Source organism: Chaetodon auriga, chromosome 1 (assembly GCF_051107435.1).
Source record: "Chaetodon auriga isolate fChaAug3 chromosome 1, fChaAug3.hap1, whole genome shotgun sequence".
Classification (NCBI taxonomy): domain Eukaryota; kingdom Metazoa; phylum Chordata; class Actinopteri; order Chaetodontiformes; family Chaetodontidae; genus Chaetodon; species Chaetodon auriga.
Window position 1 is genome coordinate 11,272,764 of NC_135074.1, and position 25,226 is coordinate 11,297,989.

Here is a 25,226-nt window from a genome sequence, read left to right on the forward strand (position 1 = left end):
CCTGTAATGACCCCTCAATCCTGAGTTTAATGAGAAAACTAGATTAATTAACAATAAATTTTATTGATGTATTAAATATTTTGATGAGGGACACTTGGGTTAATTTAGTCTAAAAGAGTATGTGGTGAAGGTTGTTCTTTAATTAACTCTAGTTCAGCTCATTTTCTGTGTAATGAAAGTTTTTGTACTGAATTGCATCATCAGAATGTTTAACTTGTTGCTGTAACACTATGATTATTATTATCATTTTTTTTTCCTGTCCAATACTCATTTCACACAAAGCATCCTCACAAAGTCTCCAACACCTCGCCCAAGGAAAGAGCCAGTACACACAGTGGCTGGATAGATGCTGTTACTGTGTTCAATGTGGACTCCCACAAAAAGAAGTCCCCAAAGGAACATTGCTTAATGTTATGTCATGGCTGCATAGTCATATACACAGTACAGCAATGGCTGACATGCAAATGAACACACAATCTCCTCCAATCAAGCAGGGCCAGTGACCGCCACCTGTCATCACGCTGGGAAGCCCACCCATCTAAATACGGTTCACACAGCCCACATTCACACACCCACACACTAATCAGGAGCACTAATCCAGACTGCCGGCATTTTTGGTTCACAAGCCTCGCCATGAGGGCAGCCACACTGCAGGTACAACAAAAGGAGAAAAAATGAAAAATCACAAATCCCTTTTGGGCAGGTTTAATATTTTTAGGCGAGGGCACTTTTATGTGGGGGCAGGTGTGCTCTGGCTCCCTAATGCTGAAGTAATTGTCGATAATGGAGTTTTAAGGACAGCTGCTGATGCAGGTTTAAGTAGGATTTGGGTAGAGATTTATATTGGAAGGAAAATGGGCGGACTGGTGGAAAAGTTGGAGAGGTGTGAGCACGGGGGAGTGAAGGAGGAGGTGGAAAAGGAGATGTAGCAGTTAGGAGAGACAGGGGGGTCTGCCTTGGCTTATCGCTGCAAAGGTGAGAAGGTGGAGGGGGGGGTGGGGGAGAGTAAAAAAAAGGAAATGGCTCTATCTTCTTGCAGAAAAAGCTATGGGATTGAGAGGGTAGAAAAAAAAATTTACTCATCCATAGTTTAGTGTGAAACGAGAGCCCGTCTGGCCCGGTGCTTCTCCAGAAAAGGGGTTATAGAGGGCACAAGCTGGATGACTAATTGGGGAGGATACGAAATGAGGCTTGACTCAATCCACACCCTTGAATCAACTCTGCCCTACAGTATGCATCAAATGGGCTCCCTAAGTGGTGCTTTTCCATTGATTATACCCTTTCAATGTTACGCTCCAACTCCTTGTTGGAGAAATTTGACATAAAAAAAGAGAGAGAGGGATCTAAAGGGGGCAGTTGAAATACCGGTCAATACTTAGCAGGGGCAAACCAGAAAAGTAGGAAAGCAGAGAGTGAGTAATATCATATAAACAGATAACCATGAAAGCGATTCAAGAGAAAGAGAGAGAGAGGACAAGGTGTGTAAAAAGTGCGTTTGGCGTGCCGTAAACGCAGCGGTGCGTGGCACTTCGCCTGGCATGGCACTCACACTTTATGAGGTGTGGAGGGGCCGTCTCCCTCGCCTCTCTGCCCGTTTTAATGATACAGTTTAAATGGAAAAGCTGGAGCTTCAGTCAGCACCAAGGACTCCACTCCCTCTGCTCCACACCCATGCATGCACAAACCTCGACGGGCACGCATAAACATGTTCTCACGCACATGCACAGAAGTTTACCCCTGCACACACGTCAGCATGATCCCGGGATTTTTTCAGTTATTTGTGGAAGCAAAGAAATTTTGTGGTAGTTTTTACTTCAAATAAGCAAAACCTCGACTTAAAAATTACATTAAACAAAATGACTCACCCTAAGCTTAATGCACCCAACAAAAAATAACTAAAACTACTGTAGATGTGGTATCATCGAATGTACAAAAGCACTTTTTGTGTTCAGACTGTTTGAGCAATTGTAGTTTTCATCGGACATGTAGGAACCTGAGTTAAAATATTGCTCACACACACACACACACACACTATACACCCTACACATGCTGTATAGAGGATCACAGGCCCGAGGTAGAGCCTTGGACGAGACCAAGGCGCGACAGCAATGAAGGCAGAAGGTGAAACTGGCTGTCAGAGCTGTGAAGTCTCCTCAGATCTGCCCCATGTGCCTGGCCACTGTACAGACAGAAGAGACAGTTTTTACCCACACCCCTCACCTATCACTGTAACCTCTCAGAAGAGAACATACTGCAGTAATGCAATATTGATCTGACAATGTAGTGTGTGTGTGTGTGTGTGTGTGTGTGTGTGTGTGTGTGTGTGTGTGTGTGTGTGTATGTGTCCCTGCACAGGTGTGTGTTAGCGTGAGATGTGTGCTCACCAGCTTTGTGTACAAGTGACTGAGCTGTGCGAAGTTTGTTGAAGTGTGTTGCATTGTTTGTGGGACTGTGGTGTTTGTGTGTGTGTGTGTGTGTGTGTGTGTGTGTGTGTGTGTGTGTGTGTGTGTGTGATAGGGAGGCGGCTATGAGAGCGATGCATTAATAAGCAAGAGGTAAGGTGTTAGCCTTGGTGCTATTTCTGACACCTTGCTGTCAGAGCCTTCCTCTGCAGTGACTGAACAGAAACTAGCGGGGGCCTGTGCACCCTCATTTCACCTTTCACTCCTCTGCATCGCTATCGTGTTCTCTCTCATTTCCCTTCTGTCTCCCTATCTACCTGTCTATGATGAAAAAGTGTTATACCGCTCGGTACTATTTACAGTTACAATTGCTTAAAACTTACCAAGGGAGTAAAAAATCTGGAAATAAAGTCTTTGAATAAATGTATGTAATTAATGTATAATACAGGATTAAATTAGGAGTCAAGCTTTTATATTTGCAAGATATTCAAATACTGTGTATCTCAACACATATCAAGTTATTTTTACGTGTAATGTTACATACACACACGTGTGTATACACATACACACACACACACACACACACACACACACACACACACTTTCACACACATTTTCTGTTATTAATGTTTGCAGTTTTTTCATTCAGAGTGATGAAATTCATCGATCACAAAAATTTAGTACTGAAACCACTGTTTTTCTTCAATGACTAGCAATGTTCCCAAACCCTTTCAGGCTCTGGATGGCTAAAAAAGAAACATCAAGCCCACAAAATGTGTGTACCACTGCACATTGTTGTAACAAAAGAGTTAATCAACAATTTGGGTTTGATTTTTAGAAGCCTTTGTTAAGATTGGATAACCCAGACATGAAATGGCAGAAGAATAAAGGTTGATGCAATTGTTCTAATCAAGCAAATGGTCCATCCCCATTGCTGTAATTCGAATGTAATTCAAATAGTCCACTGTAGATGCGCAACAGACCCTTTAGAAATATAGGACAGCATAGTGTAAGAGAGATAAAGCTAAAACTGGCAGATTCATATTCTGTATGTTCATAATAGTACGTCATGTTTTTTTTCTTCCTGCCAAGAGGACTTTCTTTTCTTGTTTGTGTGAGTGTGCAGAGGATAAAGGATCAATAATGTAGTGACATGAGGAAAGCAGGAGACATGACAGCAATTAAGATTAAAGAAAGAAAGAAAGAAAGAAAGAAAGAAAGACGGGAGAAAAAATCTGGAGTCCTCGTGCTGAGTAAAAATACATCCCAAAGTTCAGCTGAAGCTAATATGAGTCTTCAGGAGAGTTAATCAAATAAAGTGTGTGTCTTCCAAAGTTACAGTTTTCTTAGCACAAAGTCTCCCTTTGCACTCATACTTTGCTGTAACATAAATAGTAAAACAAAGAGGGAATTTTGTGCTGAAATGACTGTAACTTTGAGAGACTTTCACTTGCAAGGATCTCTTGATGAAACACGACAGTACCCTTTATTTTAGCACTGATTACTGTACATTACCCACGACCCTGTCTGCTGCTTTATTAAAAGTAAGCCTCAACTAAACTACAGCTCTAACATCAGTTGTAATGGCACCATCTGATTCTCCTATATGCTGCACTTCACATCGACTCTCCCTGGCTTAGATTTTGTGTTTGTGTACTCTGACTGTATTGCTGTACTGCACAAAGGGTGTTATGGCACAAAGAGGTGCAGCAATTCCAGTGCTAAGTGATAAAACAAACATATCCTCTGTAGTGAATCAAAAGAGACAACTTTTGAGGGGAAAAAGAAAAAAAATGAAAAGCAGGAAGGATTATATGAAATGTGGCTTTCATGTTGAGAAACACTAACCACAGCAGTGCCACTATCTTAAGACGGAGACTCACTTAAGACAGTGATTTTACAAAAAAAAAAAAAATTACATGTATTACAATTATTACAATTCCAGACAGATATGTAAAACACTGAACACAGCTCCCTTAATGCAAGCCCAAAGAAGAACCCTACACTGCCCTCTTAAAAAGCCAAAACGACTGCATAAATGCCCTTACTCAAAGGTCTAAAACTCACACTGGTTCTTACAAGAAATGAACTACAAGAGCACTCACATGCACATCACACACACACACACACACACACACACACACACACAGATAGTGTAGTATATAGACTGACTCATAGGAGCCAAGAAACAGCAGCTATTCCCAGTGCAATAAAACAGGCAGACTAACTAATGGAACCACCCACACAGCAAACATACTTTTTATCACACACCACCTTCACAAACAAACACACGCGTGCACACTGTTTTTGTCCCAGCCCACTCATTGCTCGTTAGCTGCTACATCAGGTGGTTGTTTTTGCGTTGCCACTGTGACACAGTCTGGCTGCGGCTCGCCGTATCTGCTGAGAACGCACCACCAAAAATACTTCACTTAACAAACTCTTGTGATTACAGTTTGACTTTCTCGCTGTCTCCTTCTCTCCCTCCTGTCTTTAATCAGCATGTAAACAAGCGCAAGGTCATTTTCTTTCTTAAACGAAATGGGGGAGATAAGAGGAGCGTGGCGTAGTTAATCCTTTGGACACGCTGATGGAGGAGTTTGTCCTGGTGATGCTCGGGTGTTAATTATGCAAGACTGCATCTCTCTCTCTCTCTCTCTCTCTCTCTCTCTCTCTCTCTCCATGATGACTCATCAGTTTATCTTTTTCCTTTCTTTCTTTTTCGTTTTCTTGTTCTCTGCCCCTACACCCCCCCCACACACACACACACACACACACACGTGCACACTTATTCTGTCCCCTCCCAAAAATGTCAGACATCCAATCACATATTTTCTCACAAGTCCTAAGAGGTGCCTCCAAGGTCCTGTGTGTGTGTGTGTGTGTGTGTGTGTGTGTGTGTGTGTGTGTGTGTGTGTTTGTGTGTCACCGTGTGTGTTTTCGAATCAACAATCAGTTTAAAGTAGTCCACGTGTGATTAACTGCAGCGTTTGATAACTCAGGCTGCCAGAGTGATTTGCTGAACTCAGCAGCATCGTGTTCTCTTTACCCCTTGTTTTTTTTTTTTTTTGTTTTTTTTTACACTTTGAACAAATACGTACAGATTGCCTGGATGTCTTCAGTGATTGCCAGAATGAGTTGTGAATTGCAATGAAAGGCTACTAACTTACCTGACAGGGAGGAGAGTAAAGCAAAGGGAAAGCAAGGGAGGAAAAAAAACTAGCAGCGGATGAGAAAGAAAAGTAAGGACTCAAACAATTTTTTCAGACAAGTTTTCAACGCAGCTGTCACTTCTCCCTTTACCTACTCATCGTGGGGTATCAACAACACCTGTTTCTACTGAGACATCACATTGTCTGGATCTAGATGGAGAGAGTCTTTGGATGTCACATAACTTTAAAGGTACATTTACACAGGAGCCTTCTCAAGTTGATCTTTTAAAATTGAATGGGATGTGAAGTTAATCAGCGAAATCCACAGGATTCTTCATGATGATTGAGTTTTTGGGTTTACTTTTTATTTCTCTTTCCAGTTGTTATTGCCAAAAAACCTGAAATTGATGCAACACAGACTTTGATGTTTAATTGGTTTAGGAAATGTCATATTCCAGTGTGCAGCCTAACAGCAAACCAGCCTGAGGAAAAGACTAAAAGCATCATTCTTGGGGGTATGACGGCACCCAGGCCTCATTTCCATCCCTCTCCACTATTTGTCAGCCTTCTCCTCTTCCCCAGTCAAGTAGCAATGTTAACAATGCTGTCCCCACATTTACCAGTTCTGCCTCATTACAGCTAAAGAAGTGGATAAATTAGCACAGGGGAGCATGCACGGTGGAGTCTGACTCCACCTGTCAGCGAGGGAAAGATAGTGAATGTGTCGACGAGGAGGAAGGGTGTGAAGGAGCTGCTCAGCTCACAGGCTTTCAACATGTATTAAAACAAAAAGCATCCAGTGAGGCTGACGCTCGTCTTTCCAGAATCATTATCTGTAGTACATCTTTCAGTACTTTAGAATACAGGCAATCGTATTCTGTAAAGGTTTTCTCACTTTGTCAATAAAAACCTGTGACCTATGGGAGGGTCTTTCTAAGCAGTTCGTGTATCATGCGGTCATTCAATTATTTCATTCAGTCTGAAAAATAGAGACGAGAAAACAGGAAAAAAGAGAGAATGTTTCTCTGTTTTCTTATTGAAGTGAGTCAATAATCATTAAATAAACAAGAAAACAAAAGTCTCGATTCTGTTTTTCTGATTTGTGGCTACACTCGCTGTGCTCAAAGTTCCCATCTGTGCAGGGTAAAAACGTGGATTATAATCAGACGTGTTGATCATTTCTGACTGGAACTGGTGTTTATGATAGATATTAACATTTATTATGCTGGTCACCAGTATTGATGGTCTGTACCCTGTGCAATAATCATGTTACCATTATTAGGCCGGAATTATCTTGATTTAAAGTTGACTCTAGGCTAAGCATAGTAATGATTACAAATCAAGTACAGCGATAACACATTGTCGCTTCTTTTTTGTAATGGGATGAACGATTTTCCTTGTGTGATGCCTGCATGTACTGACTTGCAATATGACTCTGCATGTTCCTGCAAGGTAACTGCATGCAGTGCACACTGCAGCATGTGCACAGCGGAGAGACACAGTGCAAAACAGAACAACAGAAAAACTGACGTCAGTGGGTTTTCTGTTTATTAGTTAGTTTAAAAGAGGAGTGCACACTATCATTTTCCTTCCAGACTAAATGAAATAATTGACAGATGATACAAAGATGCTAATCTCATGGATACACTGCTTTCGCTGTGTTTGGCTACGATAAAATGCACTTTTTCAAATCTTGGACAAGTCAGAAAAGTTGCTTTTGTTTTTGTGACTGCAACTTTGTTCATGAACCTATCTTTCAATAAAGTGAGAAGCTGGTATTTTCACCTGAACAACCTGGGCACCAGCCTGTTATACTGTATTGCAATATATGTTTAAGATCAAGAGGACAAATGGACCTTGTTGTCGCCATCCTCTGAACACCAAAACTCTCTTGCCCGGTGGCCGTTAAAAAGCACTATGTCTCCTGCTCATTTGTCCGGCGCCTCTGGCCTGCCATCTTTATGGGCTGGTTAAGGGCTCTCTCACAGTCAACTATGTTTGCACCCTGTCCACATTTGCCAGTAAAACAGTCAGGCATTCCACGATGTCCACCCGCCTGCCTGCCAGGATTAACATTTCGCACTCTCCAAGGTTGAAAATCCCATCAGATGGAACGAAATTAATTTTTGCACAATATTCAGGGCCACCAGCCACATAATAGGAGACAATGCCGAGTGCATCCCTCGATTGTGATTCCATTCACTCCCTAATCGGCAGGATGGCCGTGCACGGTGCAGCAGCGTAGTAAATGCTTTCATCCCAGGGGGATTAGAAAAACAATGGCCCTTTTTAATTTCTTTTCTAAAGCGGGCAGCAGAAAGAAAATGATATAGACGTAATTGATGATGAGGAGAGCAGGGGGAGCCTTTGCAGAGGTCTCACGTCCAGTTCCCAGGCCTTTCTCTTTTTTTTTTTGCTTCATAATGGCAACCGCTGGAGGTTGACAAATCTGGCACGGAGGACAAATTGATCGGCAACAGAATGCAATTTGTCCCTTAAAAGAATGGGTAAAGGGCCTGTGTGGCCTGAATAATTAGTTTAAACTACAGCATGTCTGTCCAGGAGTGGACCCACTGGAGAGGGGCTCAGTATGTCCTCTGACAAGATGCCCTGACACGTCAACACACACACACACACACACACACACACACACACACACACACACACACACACTCTCACTGCTCAATATATCAATTAACATGTTTTCGAGATAAATGGGAATTATGAAAGCAGGGTAGGCATGTCAGTGCAAATGTCACATATCAGGGCATGCAGTTGAATGCATGAGTGTTTTTGTGTTTATTTGTATGCATGCATGAACTTGCATCTTTTAGCACCTCACAAATTCCCCTGAGAAGTCACTGTAGACAAGTCGATTTTTCCGTGAATAAAAGTCTGCTTTAATAAAGACTAAAATAAACAAACTGCTGGAGAACATTTACACAAATGAAACTTTTTTTTTGTTATGCATTCATGCTCGCTGCCTATCTAAGGCTTGGGTGATTTTAGGAGAGTAAAAAATGACAAGGGGAAAAATGCTGGTTGCTTATTCTCAGCGTGCAGCGAGACACAGACATAGACATATGGCAGGTCTACGGTGGCCGCATCTGTGGTGTGATGCAGGGAGAGAGTGTCAAGAACACGGATGCATTGGTCCATGGCAGTGTGCTTAGTGACACATAATACTGGTGTTGCACAATCTTCCCCTGACCCATTTTTGTGTGACACACGCTGAAGTCAATTTTCTGCACTTTTCATGCACGGAAGAAGAAGAAAAAAATGTGTGAAGCCCAAACATTTTGCTCCTCACTTTGGTGGAAGCTGATACCCTCAAGCTTACCCTTTCAAATTTGAAGAGAAACACTTCAGTCGGTAAGTTTTTTTTTTTCTCTTCTATCTTCTTCACGGTTGCGCTTGGCTGCCTCGTCATCAATACAGGGGTCAGGTGCTGCTGGTACTTTCACTCAGAAACCAAGAAATGTGGATCTCTCCAAAGAAACCCCTACCTAAATGACAAGTGTAGGGTTGGGCTGCCACCCCACACTCAGCACATTCCACAGAAAAAGTGTGGAAAAAGAGAGTGGGGGAGTGAAATTGGGAGAGATATGATTAGGCAATGGGGGAGGGTACGAAGAGGAAGAGAGCACAAGTGAATGAGAAACAAAGAGAAGCTGGATTTTTTTTTTTTTTCCTAGACATTTTTAATTGGCTTTTGGGCTTCAGTAGCACCCAATTAGCATGCTTGTTACATGTGAACACCAGGAGCTAATTGGCCTGAGAGGAGTGGCGTGGCCCTGAAAGGAGAGAGCGGAATTCATTTGAAGGTTCGTAGCTCCAACAGCAGCATGTTGGGAGGCTATTTGGCAAGCAAGTCGTAAATAACATTTTGGAGCAGCAACTGCAAATATTATTTATTACTGTCTCTATTGCCAGATCGCGCTACAAAAACATAATGATTGCCATGAAGTTTAAAAGCAATCAAAGAAAAGTATTTGGTCATCAGGACTCTATTTACTGTAATCAACATCTTACCTGTGGTTATAAATTGTCTTGAGCTAGAAAGAAAATCTTAATGCTTTGTTCATAAACTACTCCTCGTCCCAAGACTGCATGTAAATGTCCCAGGAATTAATGAGATCCGGGGAGAAATCATTCACAGGCATGACCTAACCTGTCCACATACACTGCCATGGTACCCTGCTTCGTGGAAAATGCTGAATGTGCGTGGAAACACAACAGCATTATGAGCTCACCAAGGGCAAGAGGCTGAATCTCTGATTACATTTACTGTACAAACTGTAACAGCGGGATCGGATGCACAGGACATCAAGAGCTCATTATGCTCTTTACATGCAATTAATCAAACAATGTAAACAAAGCTCGCTTCAGCCACAACAAACAGAGCCGGATTCCCTGGTGGCAATTCAAATGTGGTACGCGCAGTGCAAGACTTAGTAAATAAAGGAATGCGAATTATGGAAAATTTAAGATTCACAGCCAATCTGGAGATGATGTAAGAGTCGTAGCTTCCTGCTGAGACCACATACACAAATATCTCTGCCTCCTCTCTGTCTCACTGCTAAACTTATAGTCTCCTCCTTCTGTGAAATGCACACAGTGTGTTGATGTGAAAATATCTGCACTGTGGAGGAAAAGTGAGACAAATACGCTTTGTAACAATGGAAGCATCACATGAAGGACGTCGGCAGTAATACAGAACTCTGACTGAGACGCCTGTGTGGCGTGTGCATGTTCCTTCAACTGTGATGACGTGGACCCAGTTCATGAAGAGAAGATCTCATTTTCAGAGCAAACATTTCTTGCTAAATCTTTTGATGCGTAATCGGTGAAAAAAAAAATTGATTGTATTCCACATCTTTATGCAGGCAGTGAGACTAGAGGAGGAGGTAATAAGTCATTTTTAACTCTCAAATTAATACTTTGTGCTCACAAATTAGATATTTGTCCCTTCAAATCTGTAATGTTGCAATACACAACAATTACATCCCTTTGCAGAAAGTCAGCTGAAGCAATAAATCCTTCTTTATTAGTAGCTAGCTACCTCAACCTGCTGTGCTAGCTACTTTTTAGCAATGACAGCAAATCACATGCAGATTACATTGCTGGTCATGGACAAATAAGACATAACATAAATCAAAAAGTTATGTTATAGCAAAAGAAAGAGGGAATCCACGGCTTCTGCTTCACCTGCTCCATCACCTGTTTGAACACTCCGACCTGCAGCCCATACACTGTCCTGTACGTCCTGTGTGTACGACACTTGAGACGTTATCACAGTACTTTAAGTTGATTTGTTCCTGTATGTTTTAAAGCAGCGGCCGCACCTATAGGCTCTCTTTGAATAAACCTTTGCAAAGTGCTGGATCAAACCTGGGAGTTAATTAAGTGAAATCAAGTATTCTCAGTGCTCCAGAGCTTTGTGGAAAAGTACACTGATTTTTAGAACTATGTGAGGAAGCCATATAAAGACTTCATCCTGGTACTGTGGGCTGAAGGCATAGTTTGATGTAACCTAATCCACATATAGGGAAAAGGATAAACACAATGAAATTGGCCGATGACTCTCAGAGCTCTTGTAGAGCTAACACATACTCTCATTTGCATTTTACCTCATATGACGCAACAGTGCAGCTGCCATTGAAACTGTGATTTACCTGCGTCCAATTAATGTTCTGGTATTATTTTGTTGACCCAACATTTTTACCCTAATTTTGTTTCATGTATCATCTTCTGAGAGAAAGGCTTTTTAAATGCCAGATGTCTCATTGGAACAAAATTTGCATTAAGGTTGCCTGACAGTCACACAGCCACAACCGGACTGCACAATCATGTCTGCAACGGTGTGTGGAGGAGCCACTGAGAGGGCAGCATTATACAACAGAGCATTTCAAACCATCAGGCCTTGACAATGACAATGAGGCTTGTCCAGAAGTGTCACCTCTCTCTGTCTTTGTCTGTGTCTGTCTCCCTCCAACTCTACTTCTCTCTCTCTCTCTCTGAGTCTCATGCACGCATCAGCACACACAGACACACACGCGCAAACACACACAGAAAGACAGAACATCTTTATTAGCCCTCTGTATGCAGGCTGTGCTCAGCCTGAGATTGCAGGACTGACCCCTCGCTGCGAGCTGTACAGGGGAAATGTTTACTCAAACCCCACAGAACATGCCATTAACCTCTTTCTAGATAGAAGACAAACAAGAATGTCCCTCCATGAGGGCAATAAAGACAGGAACACCTATCCAGGACCATCATGACAATCATCTCATTATGAAGCTGCGGGAGGCAGTAACGAGCCAGGGAGCCCGGTCTCTCAGGGCCTCTTTTGCTGCAGTGTACCGATGTGCCTAACATTCAGTGAAGTACCAATGAAATGCAGTGAAGTGCAAACAACTGATTAACCCAACAGTGAGGAACAATAAAAGCCCCCCCAACAGTCAAACACCTCTGCCCCCCCCCCCCCCCCCCCCTTGTCAAACCAATCCATACGCATACTTTCTTCCTCTTCTAATTCCTGTCTCTTCCCTCCTATCTCCCTCTGTCTCTATACCTCTCTCCGTCCCTAGAGATTCAGATGGATATCCCGAGGCTCTGATTAAAGCTCCTTCCTGACAGGGTGTCTTGGTATGCGGTGGGAGGAAAAGGGGGAGTGGAAGGGGGCAGTGAGGAGCCTGGGCACTAGAGCAGTTTCTCCTTCTTAGGGACCTGCGGGCGTAATTCAATCACACCTCGATAATTCCCCTGATGTGAGAGTCGAATCCCCCTCACACACATCAAGTACAGATAGACACCACGAGCTCACGCTCATCCCAGATTGAGGGTCTCCTCCTGGGTGGGCTTAAGAGCCCACTACTGGGTTCGTTTTACCTGTGTCGTTTTAACAGGCCATTATTTTAATTGAAAAAGTTACCCGCCCGCCAAAGGCAAAACGATAGAAGACGAGGGGGAAAAAAACAGGGGAGAGAATTAAAACAAAAACACCAGATGGTGATATACATGGTAAAAATGATTGTTTATACTTACTGTTTGATTATATGTGATAATGAGAGTGGGATTCCTCAAGGCAATTAGTGTCTGCGGCAGCCATATTGCGAGAGGACAGGGGAAGGACGGCACGGGCTGTTATGAAAGAGCGCTTATCAAATATCTCCGCCGGGGTGATTAGTGTAATAAGACACTGCAAGGTGAGATAGGCCACTAACGCTCTTTTAGTACGTCTGCGTGTGTGTGCGTGCGTGTGTGTGTGTGTGTGTGTGTGTATAGGTGAGTGAGCATGAACGCCTGTGTGTGAGCATGAGCAAGAAGTAGAGGCTGAGAGGGAATCTGAGAAAGTATGAGTGACTTGTTCCATCTGTTTCCATCTGTGTGTGTGTCGGCGTGCCTGAATGTGCCTCTTAATGTATACTGTGTCCCTACGCGCCTCGGCATGTGCGCGTATGTGTGTGTGCGCAAGGGTGATATGATTCCTATGTTAATGTAGGTTCCCATGCCAGGCTGGCTGCCCCAGGGGCTGTAGCCTATGACAGAGGGCAGATCAGGGCCACTTACCCCTGGCAGAGTCTTCTGTTCATGGAGGGCGCTCTGGGCCTTCAGTGCTGACTCTCTGGCACAGTATGTTAGAAAGGCACATCCTGCAGTATGAGGGAGACAGAAGAGAGACAGACTTATTCCACCAGACAATGCTTTCACAGCTACATCCTACTAATGGCAAGAAGAAGTGTTGCAGTGACAGAGAATTTATGGCTTTGCTTAAAGGGAATATTTATGGCATGTTGTGCTTTTTGGGATGCTAAGTAGTCTTCAGGACTTTATAGGAGACCACAAAACAGAAAATCCAAGTATAAAGTCGGTGTCATTATGATGATCGAGGGATTTCAGCATTTAGTACCCATCAACTACACTGTCTAAATGTAAAAATGCTGATTGTAAAAGGTAAGAGCACAAGCTATATAGCAGATTAAAAGAAGATTAACTCCAGCTATCTCTGTCATCTTTATGTAAGCCCACTTAGACCGCACAATGTGAACTCTCCAATGCAAATCTTCATTTTCACTGGATAGCTGTACCATAAAAGTCTATTCTAAACGCAGCATGTGAAGCCAGCCTAACGCCTCTCCAGCAATGTTTGTTTTTTAAAGATTAAGCATTCCTGCAGTCGACTTCCATAGACCACTTTGTAACCTTCCAAAAGGACCCAGAGATTTGTGATTTCACTGAAGTAATTCCAATGCACGCAAGCCACAGCACGGCAGAAGACTTTACTGGAGTTTTACAAGCGAGGGCCGAAAAACATGTATTACATTAAAATGGAATTCATATAATCCGCTCACAATTTGGAGTGTGGCTCTCTGAAGTTAATAGCTGTACACCCTGAGAGAAAATAACATGCTAACTGAGAAATAAGATTCAAATTTCACACAATTTTGTTTTTGTTTTCTACATTGTTGCCTCTCATTTTTTTCCCCATTTAGTTCAATACAGTGAAATGGGCTGAGATCAATAACACAGCAACAATGTTCAACATACAGGTGTCAAAACTGGCGTGTTCCTGGAGTTAAGCTTAAAGGGAATAGTGATGGAAAATGCTTAGTCATCCCAGATATGATGCTATTATTTTCTTTCAGGTACAAAGAAATATGCATACTGCTCTCCGATGAACAATCACTTTCACAGTTATTGAACGGGGCACAGAAGGAAAAAGTCATATGCATGCATATTTTTTCTTTTTTTTTAGCTGCCAAGTAATCAAAATCCTCTGGTGATGAGCTGAAACTGAGCCCTCACACATCTCTGTGGGCTTGAAAAATCAGAATGAATATGCATCAATAAATAAGTCCCTAACAAAAATGTGATGGCTTTCGTTAAAGGGTGAGCGCTTGCTCTGTTACGCGCTTGGCAGAGCTGACAGTGGGTGACCCCGTTCAGAAGAGGTTTTGCACTGTGCAGCATAATTTCCCATTACTACATGTCACACCTGCTGCCAAGGATTCCCATGGGAGAAAAGAGACACGCACACTTGCACACACACACTCACACACACAGATGATACCCGGCATGCAGCACATAGCACCCATCGCCCCCGAAAACCCAGCAATGCACTCTGGCGCCCGGCCAAGAGAGCTCCCTTTCACGACAACCTTCACCCACCTCCACAACTAGGCAGTTACTCAAGAGGAAAAATCACCTAAACGACACTGATGAAACAGCATGCCACACAGCAAAGCAGAAAAGTTTGGAGCCTGGGGAAACACTCTTCATCCTTTTGTGACATTACAAAACTGTAGGACACGAGCCGAGGTCTCCCGGGGGGCATGTGCTCGCAAAGGCTTATGGGAATTGTGGGCTGCTGCTGACAGTCATCTGCCACTGCCCTAACCTCTTTTGGTGGTTTTCACTGTGCCGCCTTGCTGCATATTCCCAAGAAGTTTAGTACATATATATCTGATATATATCTTGACAAGATTTCATCACAGCATTTACTGTAGTGTGAGTTTAAAAATGTGTCATGAAAGTCACGCAGCAGTGATGGTGTTTTATCTTTTCTCGACAAAGTTTACCAGTAAAGTTTTATTTGACCATTGTCCTTTCTGGACAGCAGCTTTGGACTCCTGGGTCCTTCAATGAAACAGAAACTACAAAAAGTGTCCATCTGAGCATGAAACTGGAACAAACACACTCTGGGGTGAAGTGGTTTTGTTCTTTCAGAAAACATTTTCATGCATTCATCTTTTCACTTTTTTACTTTTCTCCTCAATTCAAAACGTGTTTAGTTTCAGTGATACTACATTTATTATTATACATTCACAACTATAGTTACTAGTTACTTCAGAGTAAGATTTTACGCACAAAACACATTAGCAGTTTATAGGATATAATGCATTAACTAGCCAGCAGTTTATGAAGTAATTAAAATCAGTTCCAGTTAATGCATCAATAATAAAGATCCAATAATACAACCGGGCCCCTCCTGCATCATGACTACTTTAATTGTTGATATTTTAAAACTACTTCATTGCAAATACTTCCTTACTTTTGCTTTAGGAACATGCTGAATGCAGAACCTTTAATTGTTATTGAGTATTTTATTATTGTGTGATACTTGATTAAATCATCTGCGGTTCCTCCACCACTGTCCATTTTTTCCAGCAGTTTGCTTAAAGCAAGTTAAACTGCATCTAAAACAAGTGAAGCCAACTCCCCCACTGCAGATTTGTCGCTTGAAGAAAAATAGCATTTGAGACTATTAGTTCAAATGACTTGTTAAACTGGGCTTTTTCTGTCGCTTAGCCTTTAATATTCAGGCCAGCTGCATGGCTGCCTGTGCTTCCTCGCTGTGGTGGAAAATCGGCAGGACTTTAGTAAAGCTTCATATCCAGCAGTGCTGGCTCAGGGGACATCTTGAGCCCATGGGAGTCAGTGATTGAGAAAGCCAGTTGTCGAACAGATGAGCATTCAGCTTGGAGAACATGAGGAGAGACACCATGATACTGTTTCAAGGGAGGTAACAAGGATGTAGCAGCTGGTAGCAGGTTAGGGCTGTCATCTTAAAATTTTAAGTTGACTAATTGGCATGGGATTACATTCATACTTATAAGTTATCCCACATTGTTGTCCCCTTGGTATTATATAAAATCATGCAAATGGACCTCTCGAAAATACACTACTTTCATTGGTGTGTGGTAATGCAGCAGAATGTGCAAAGTGATTGGAAAGAAAACCTCTGACAACAAAAGCAGACACGATGTTCACTGTGATGTATTACATAACTTAAGGAACTGAAGCAAGTCTTGTAAGTCTTTAGCAGTAACATACAGATTATTTGCAGTAAAAGGGTAAAATATGAAAAAAAAAAAAAAAAAAAGTTTTGTCTTTTAATGCTTCACACTGCTGTTAAGATGTACAATATTCTTTTTCAGCACATAACTCAGGTAACATTTCAACTTTCCTTTGTGAATTAAAGTATGAATGAAGCAAATATTAAGCAAAGGCTGGAGAAAAGAAGATGCTTTAAATGGGAAGAAGAAGTGCAGGAGGACACGGACAAAATAAAGGGTATAAGCTCTGCTGGTGGTTCAACAGAAGGACTGGTGGCATCAGGTTAAGTGGGGTGAAAATAATACTTTGGTAATCAAAGACAATTTACCACACTATAATTTCAGTGAGGGACAAAAGTTCGCCAAATTATATTTAAAGCAAATGAAAAAGTAAACCCTGCAAACTAGTTCAAAGAGAACGCAGGAAATGTGAAACATGTCTTCACGTTTTCTCGACACGTTTCAGGTAATTACTTAAAGAACTTTCCCCCCGTAATGCTTCTTCTAACAGTTTGTTTTTAAATGGAAATTAGTATGTGCTCACAATTGCATGCATCCAGGCATTAAGAGTAAATTGTGCTTTTTTTAAAGGCGTCAGATACCTGTAATTGAAATAACTCCAGAACAAATTTGTATAAAATTTCAATTCATTACCACCGAATTCATGAATGATGAGCAATTTGCGCTCCTCCAGTCTCCTCGCACGCCTGATGCAAGAATGTTCATTAAAGTGGGAAAAGAATGCAAATTAATTTCCTAAAAAGCAGAAGGAAAAAAAAGTAAAACAACTGGATGCTGCGCAGCGTGGCAGCCTGACCCTCTCACAGGCACTGAGACAAATAGGATGGGGGGATTCATTCACCGCTTCACGTTTCTCTGTTAACAACACGATAACCCGCAGAGCGTCTTTCTGTCTTTCAGTCGTTCCGTCCATCTACATTCGGAGCGGAGCCGTTCGGAGCAGTGAGCTGTCTGGTTCACACACAGCCCCCTTTCTAATGATCAAAGAGGTCATCTGTAGACTTAAGCTACGCCTGTCACTCAACTTACACAAGCTGCCAATCACTGTCCAACGCTTCCTCTACAACACTCGTACTGTGGATAAAACCAATACAAACATGGGTCTGTAACTCCTCGTGGCCGTTCCTAAAAGCCTCAAAACTATTCTTTCAAAAAGCAACAGAATTGCATTTCACAGAAAACCACAAAACTGTCTATGAATTGAAAAGACACTTTCAAGGATTTGTTGCTACATTCTATGAGTCATTTGCAATTAGATATTAGTGCCCTACTGTGGTTTACTTTTGACATTTTAATGCCTGAGAGGGGTTTTTATGTCAATTTGGCAGGCTATTTATAGCCAATTACACTGCATGGACCTACCAAGGAGAGGAGAATGGATGAGGATATTTAACAACTCTTTGTATCTCTTCCTCCTGGCTGTGTGGTGCAGCTCAGAGTCCCTCCTCTCAGCATCAGAGACGGACTGATAGATAACGCTACTCAAGCAAAAGATTTGCCCCCCACTAACATTCAGCATGTCTGAACAATGCATGCATTCTGGCACTGACACTAAGTATTATGATAATGTAGTGCTCAGCGAAATGATGGATGTTAAACAGCACGACCTGGCTGCACCGCACACTGACGAGCACCGTGCCCGCCAATAGTGTCAAGTCATCCCACGCGCTGTATAAGGCTCCCTGACGACACACAAACTATCAAACCGACATTAAAGGCAACAGTGTCTAACAACTACGAGGCAGGATATAATCATCTGTTAAAAGAAACAGATTTTTTTTAAAAAATGCTTTTGAATAGGTATCAGCATAAAATCCCACTAATCCTCTGAAGTGTACAGGAAAATACAAAACCTAAAATTCCCCTGATATTCAGAGCAAGTCCCTGGAGACACCCTAAATGTCCAAAGTACGAATTCTCAAAGCACAAAACATCTGTTCAACCTGATGCAGTACAATCTACATGAATTAGTCATGAGCAAACGTGACATATTTTGATCTGCCCTTAAATCCATAATTATGGTGCAATTCTGTGTCACAGGACTCGGGCTGTGAAAAAAGGTAGTGCTGCAAATCATCCATTAGGTACGGTTTACTAACTGATGCCAACAGCCATATACATCATCTATCCGAAACAAATCAAATCTTTCTCAACCACAAACTAAGCTCAAAGAGGGATTTCAAAGTAGTAGTCAAACTAAATTTATGGCACTGCGCTAAATCTTTATGAACTTTATGTTTTTAGGCATCATGGAGCCAAGCTGATTACATCCTCCCCCTCTCTTCTGCTGCTCTGCTGTGAAAAATGTTTGTGTTACCGTTTATGACGAAAATGTGGATTGAATTTGTGAAAATGTTACAACATTGGGAGCCTCCTGGGCTTTGACATAACAGCAAGCCACTGTCCACTGGCATTTTATGCATTTTCATGAACCAAACAGAACTCAAACTACTGCACAAACTTTGAACCACCATGCAGTACTGTACATTTACTGTGGACAAAAGATTGCTGCAAAACCTTACTGTGCAGAGGCGGAGGAATGGCTCAAGGTCTGTTCTGCTACATTGTTGATGATAGTTACACAGCCACAGCACTTGTCTTTGTAGATTAATCCCATTCATCCACGCGGTACAACATCAGGAAATCAAGCTTTTCGCTGCACTGTGAGTTGTACAGATCTGTGAAGTTGTGAGGAACTGTTGTCAACACTCAGCCGAGGGATTTCTACCAGGTGGCCGTGAGTCTGAGACTGTCATGTGACCCAAACTATCAACTACCTGCATGTGACATCATGATGTGAACAACGCATAGAGGTCAAATGCCCAGGCTTCACCTCCAGCCAGTGGGAAGGATGAAACGCATTAGATGAGTAGCATAAAGTCTTCAACTATAATTTAATTTCAGCCTGAGGCTGTAATACTTGTACAGTGGGTTCATTTTCATCCAATCAAGGTTTTGGACAAATATGATCTATTACTGTATTAGTGTGATGGAGCCACAGCAAACTGAGACTCGTTTCACTGTTCAGAGATCTGCTTTAAACCTGTGAGAACTCTTTATTTGGCCCCTGGCAGCATCAGAAAACTAACTGTGACCCAACACACACTTTAAGTCGATTAGGCAAACTTGATTTATTAGCGAGTAAGCATGGAGCATTAGCATAAGCATTCATCGTGTTTTTGGTGTTTCTGGCCACCTGATGAATGTAAGGCCAATATTCACTCTTCTTGTAGCTCTGTTTCTGTGAGGAAAATGTATGTTTCTTTACCTCCCAAATGCCCCCAAAACATTCAATAGCCAATCACTAACTTTGTCTGTAGGTTACTTCCTGCTGGGCAAGAAGGCTATACTTAATTTTTAAGAGTTATCTCACGGAAAACATCTGTCTGCTTAAGTCAAAATCAATGACAGCGTTGAGAGTGAAGCGAAACAGTAAAGTTGAGTCAGAAAACCAAAACAATGAGCTGAAAGATGCTAAAGCACTCCATCAAGCTGAGGGGGGGCTGCAGAGTCATGTGATAATTCTCTGTGGGTTCATTACAGCATGTGACCCATTTAACAAACAAGTAGTCCTGTGATCCATTTTCAATAACAATTATTATATTGTTATATATTATTGCTTTGAATTATGTATTTAACCGACATCCTGGAACGCTGAAGCGGTTACATGCCGTTGATTTCTGAGATATCAACATGCTGAGGAAACTCAATGGAAGCTTTAACCAGAGGAACTGATGATGCTGACGGTTAAGCCTCGATCCATCTGGAGACTGTAACAAGCCATGCTCCAGCCACAGTGTCACTGTTTCATAACTGTGCAGCTTTCATGTCTGAATATCTTAAACCTGAGAGTATTTGTTCGCAAATACAGAGAGCTGAAAAAACTAAACTTTTTCACAAATATAAACTTCGCTGTCACGTTTCATTTCAGCATGAAGCCTAAAAGACGAAGAAATGTTTAAAAGTAAAGCAATATATTATTATTGTTATTATCATTATTATTATTATGAAGTTATGAAGCCGAGTGCATACAGTTAAAGCTCCAGACAATAGCCAGTGGGCCTTGAGCCAAATGAAATCACAATTTAATATCAAAGTTAGAAGTCTGATTATATAGAAGACTGCAGCACTGACCTTAGTGTGTTGTTCACAGCAGCATTCAGTCTGAACAAACTTCGTGTAGCATTTTCAAGGACAGTTAAGTAAGTAATTAATTTTACCTTTAATTCCCCTACAAAAACTTCTCTCCGTTTCAGAATGGGCTTTCAGTCAGTGTTTTAAAAGCTCTCCTTGAGTGGCACACCCGATTATACACTATACCTTCTTCTGTTTTGTTAACGAGACTAATCCCATTTCTTACTCTTGTACTGTCTTGCTTCAGTCCACAGATATCACACATCGACGCAGCAGGAGGCACTGAACTGGTTTAGGTGAGTGGCCAATAAGAAAAACTCATCCATATAATGCATTGGTGAAATCTTATTAAAAGTGCACGCTCGTGCTCCCAAAGTGACTTTGAATGTCACACGGGATGAAGTGGGCATAATGCATACATGAGAGTGGCCTTGGTGGAGGATGATTTGAACGGGCATACAGTCTGGCTTTGGAACAGGATTATCCTTCCAGAGGAAACCATCCTCCAGAGTGTTGACATTCAGGGCTGGTCGAGGACAGGCGTAAACAACACGAACATCAGAAATATTGTTTTAATCGATCATTTGGTTCCAAAGAGGACCACCGGAAAGAGGAGGAGCAGCTTGAGCGCCAGTGACTGATGGCTGGAGGAACAGGTGGTGCATGGAGACCTTCAGGGCTGCACACACAAGAAAGCAACACTGAGCCCACACTCGTTTCTCCCTCAAGAGCGCTTGACTTTGACTATGCTGATCAATAAGATCATGAACTGTAGCCACTGACTTACATATTATACATAATTTGCCTGCCTTGCAAATGGATTATTTTTACTGAGAGTGAACTGACAGTCCAGTGCTACATGGTCGCATAGGTGAAGTGTTGGCTGTGCGTCTGCTCGTGTGTTCCTGCGTGATTTAAAATCACATCTTAATCTTAACATAATTCCCAAATACCTGCAAAATACTATCAGTCACAATAGCAGCAGCCGTGTGACGATGATGTTCTACAGAGCGCTGTCCTTTATCTGATATTAAACTGTAGGTTCTACAGTAAGCTTACCATGACACACAGAGTGCTGGAAGTGTGACCTTATTTTGGATTTCTATTCCAATGACATTTATATATAAAACACTACCAAAAAAAAGGCTTAAAAAAATCACTAAAAGCAACATCAATAGTAATAATAATAATGATGATAATAATAAGTTCTCATTACAGTTGGATGATTGTCAGATTCGACACAATAGAATCAAATAAAACACTGATGGAAATTAGTGCGATTGAAAGCTTGTAATAAAAGAAGAACTTGTAAATGCAAGTGGATGCTGCCTTTCAAAATCTGCTTATTAGAAATACATTAAAAGGCTAATTTTAATATACTTGTTTCTACAGCACATGCAGAAAATATAATATGTATAGTGCACATAGCAGTAAGTTGTGTTTAAACCAGACTTGGACTTTGAATTTAGAACTTGGACAGGATTTTTCTGTAAATAAAAGATCCTCACCGCACTCTGGCACTCTTTATTATAGCTATCATTAGAAGTGATCGATCCCTGATTTCCCCTGGCCTGGCTAATTACTAAGTGAATACTGATCCCGCTCGTTTTGGACAATGAGGAGGGACGAAGAGGGGGCTGAGAACAGAACAAGAGAGAAGACGATGCATGCTGGATCTCAGCCTCTACTATTATCCTGCTTTGTACTTCCTGACTGCAACCCGCCCACGGAGCTGCACAACAATACAGCTGCCGTGTAAATAGTATTTTCCACAGCTAATGACGTCCGAAAAGTAGGCTACATAATAGCTTCGCTGAAAGGTCAAAGCAGCATGCCAGCACCACCTTAATCACCGATGCTGATTGCCTGATAATGGTTTGCATTTTCCGCTCCCCTGAAACCATTTATTTCTGTCTGACAATACGCAGCAAATGGACTCTGTGGTGCACAACGGAATGTTTTTTTTTTCTTTTATTCTTATTATTATTATTGTTATCATCATTCTCATTATTATTTTTAGTTGTGAAGACATTTCTGCAGCTGCAGACATAAGCCAGCATCGAGCGCTTGCCTGTCCCGCCCCCTTCACTGGGACGTTCAGCACATGAGAGTCAATGTAAACACACAAAGGCGTTTTCAGCTGGAGTATTCACGTGGATGGGCTGGACGCGCTAACAATTAACCCTGCGCTCGCAAGCCATTCACTTCCACGTGTTCTCGCTCTCACGCCTCATATATTCGCGCGCGCACGCGTGTGTGTGTGTGTGAGTGTGTGTGAAGGCTCTACGGGGCTCCCACTCTGTCCCAAACATCTGCAAATTAACACACTTTTTTTTCTTTCTTTTTTTTTCATGCCCCAAAAACTGAATCGGGACGCTCTTTGATGCCTCTCCGCCTGACTCCCTTTCATTTTCTAAAGGAGCACAAAAGTGAAGATACCAAAATAACCAACCTTTATGCATTCCCGTAAACCTGTCTTTCAGTACAGTGAGTTCGTATATCTTTCCGAATTCCTCAAACAGGGGTTTCAGGTCTTTTTCCTCCAGGTTTCTGGGAATCTGCCCGATGAAAAGCTTGATGGCGTCGTGGTCCTTCATTGGAATGGTGTTCTGGCCGATGGTAAGCCCGTTCATCCTGCCGGCGCTGTTCGTGGTGCTGAATCCATTCTCTTGCTGCACTCCGTTTGCAGTGACTGTAGCCATCTTTCCTCAATGGGCCGGCGAGCTGCTCTCTCTCTCTCTCTCTCTCTCTCTCTCTCTCTCTCTCTCTCTCTCTCTCTGTAGTCAACTGCACAGTGCACACTCCCCCCCCTCCGTTATATCTTCCTCTCTCCCCACTCCTCCTCCGGTTTTCCCTCCCTACACTCTCTCCTCTTCCTCCACAGCCTAAGCCCCCCTTGTTTGGAATCAGCCTTATTTATTTGTTCTTATGCTCTATGTGTTTTCATTTTTTAAGTCCCCCCCCACACACACACACCCACCTCAACTGCCACTCTGCCCGTGACGTCAACTCGTACTCTTATGAACAGACCCCGCCCACCACCTCATTTGCATAATGAGCGCGGCCCCAGCCAATGGGAGAGCGGCATGGCTGAGGGCCCCACAGGGCAGAGTAAGAATGCAAACATTTGTGTAGAGTGGAAAGCTTGGGACATTTAAACGGTGCAAAGGCAGCGTTTGTGCTGCTTCTCCTGCGTTCGGTCATTTAGTTGAGGCACAGTTGGCGCTGGTCTAGGGGGAATAGCAGCTTTGTAATGGCAGCTCACTGCAATGCTGAACATCCGTAGTTTTAAATATTTATTGTAAATGATAACTAATGAAGTGACAAATCAGAATTTAACCCCGTGGCTCTAAAGAATGAATCCTTTATTTGTGCGGATTTATAATTTGAATGAATTTTACTGTATCGTGGAGGGTTTACAGTGTGTAGAGCCCTGCCCTTATAACACCGCTGGTCGCTTTGTACAGGTGCTCTACTGATTTTTCTCTTTTCTTTAATCCTCTCAGGTAAATGATTGCATTCATCTGGCACACTGGGCATACACAGAGTCCCTGTCAGATGTTTAGAAAGGAAAGCAGCAGGGCTGTAAGTCCCGAGGACCAGTCACGAAAGGCACTGCTGTGAAGCCTTGTAGAAATGTTCTCTACAGCAGTGGTTCTCAATCCTGATCCTCAGGAGCCAGAGCCCTGCTGGTTTTCATTCTAACCATCTAACAGGGGCTATTTTACACCTGAGATGCCAGGTGAATGCTATTAACTATCCGGGAGGGTAGAAAACCAACAGAGCTGTGAATCCTGAGGTTACTGAGAACCACTGCTCTATGGTACTGTGCTCGACTAATGTACTATATATTTTTCATGGTATAGTTAAGAGCCGTTTTAAATATAAATTACTAGCAAAATTCCCACCCACATCTACAGAAGAAAGGAAGCATAAAAAGACTAATGACGGACTACAATGGAGCAGACCTAAATGGAGGGCATAAGAGTTGGTGTATTGCTCAAGGACACTTCAGCAGCAGAGACTGTTCCTAATACGGGGCTTAAACACACCTCTGTCATCAAGGGCCAGCACCTTTTTCACTAATGCTCCAAGTCTTCACATGTGTTGTGATCTTTCTTCATGTTTTATGTTTTTCTCCAACATAGCAGGAGGGATTTTGTAAGCTCACAGATACCTCAGACATGAAGCGCATTCATCAATGGTTTCAAACCACAGCTGCTTTCATTTAAAAGAACGATTTGGAAAGAAAATGGAAGCTTGGTCAGGTGCGCGGATCAAAGGCATATTCGGGTGAATAATTAAAAAGATAGCAGCATGTTGGAATGCAACACGCAGCAGCCTTTGGAGTGTTGCACTATTTAAGATAACAAACATGTTTCTCTTTCTGCACTACACACAGACAATGTGAATAGATGGAGAGCAAAAGAAGGAGAGAATAAAACTCGGCAGTTTGAAATGATGTCAGCTCCAACCTCTGGATTCAGAGCTGCCTTGTGTCACTGTCCGTGGTGCTGAATCAACGCTGCCATTCAGAGACCGTGAAATAGATTGTTGGAGCTACAATTTCAACAATACATGTTTGCACTACAAATTTTGCACGGCCCCTATCTATGTGCTGTGCACAATTTCCAGACCGGTCTGTCCTTTACTTCACACAAGGAATGATGCATTCAACG

The 25,226-nt window shown here is 42.3% G+C and overlaps 1 protein-coding gene across 17 annotated transcripts in view; it reads right to left on the minus strand.

Moving 5' to 3' along the window:
- The window catches only part of celf6 (CUGBP Elav-like family member 6), a 134,437-nt gene extending 110,870 nt beyond the window's left edge, over window positions 1-23,567 (minus strand). For 12 of the 17 annotated variants that reach the window (XR_013078267.1, XR_013078248.1, XR_013078252.1 and 9 more), the window contains exons 1-2: window positions 23,000-23,567; window positions 13,127-13,209 (exon numbers count right to left, since the gene is read on the minus strand). Coding sequence is in view for 13 of the 17 variants with exons in the window: in XM_076750808.1 (XP_076606923.1) it covers window positions 13,127-13,209; window positions 23,000-23,249 (333 nt within the window). In the remaining 4 variants the exon portion in view is untranslated. The remainder of the gene's footprint in view (window positions 1-13,126; window positions 13,210-22,999) is intronic. The other 5 variants (XM_076751821.1, XM_076751455.1, XM_076751043.1 and 2 more) reach the window with 2 other exon arrangements.
- Window positions 23,568-25,226: the final 1,659 nt, after the last annotated feature.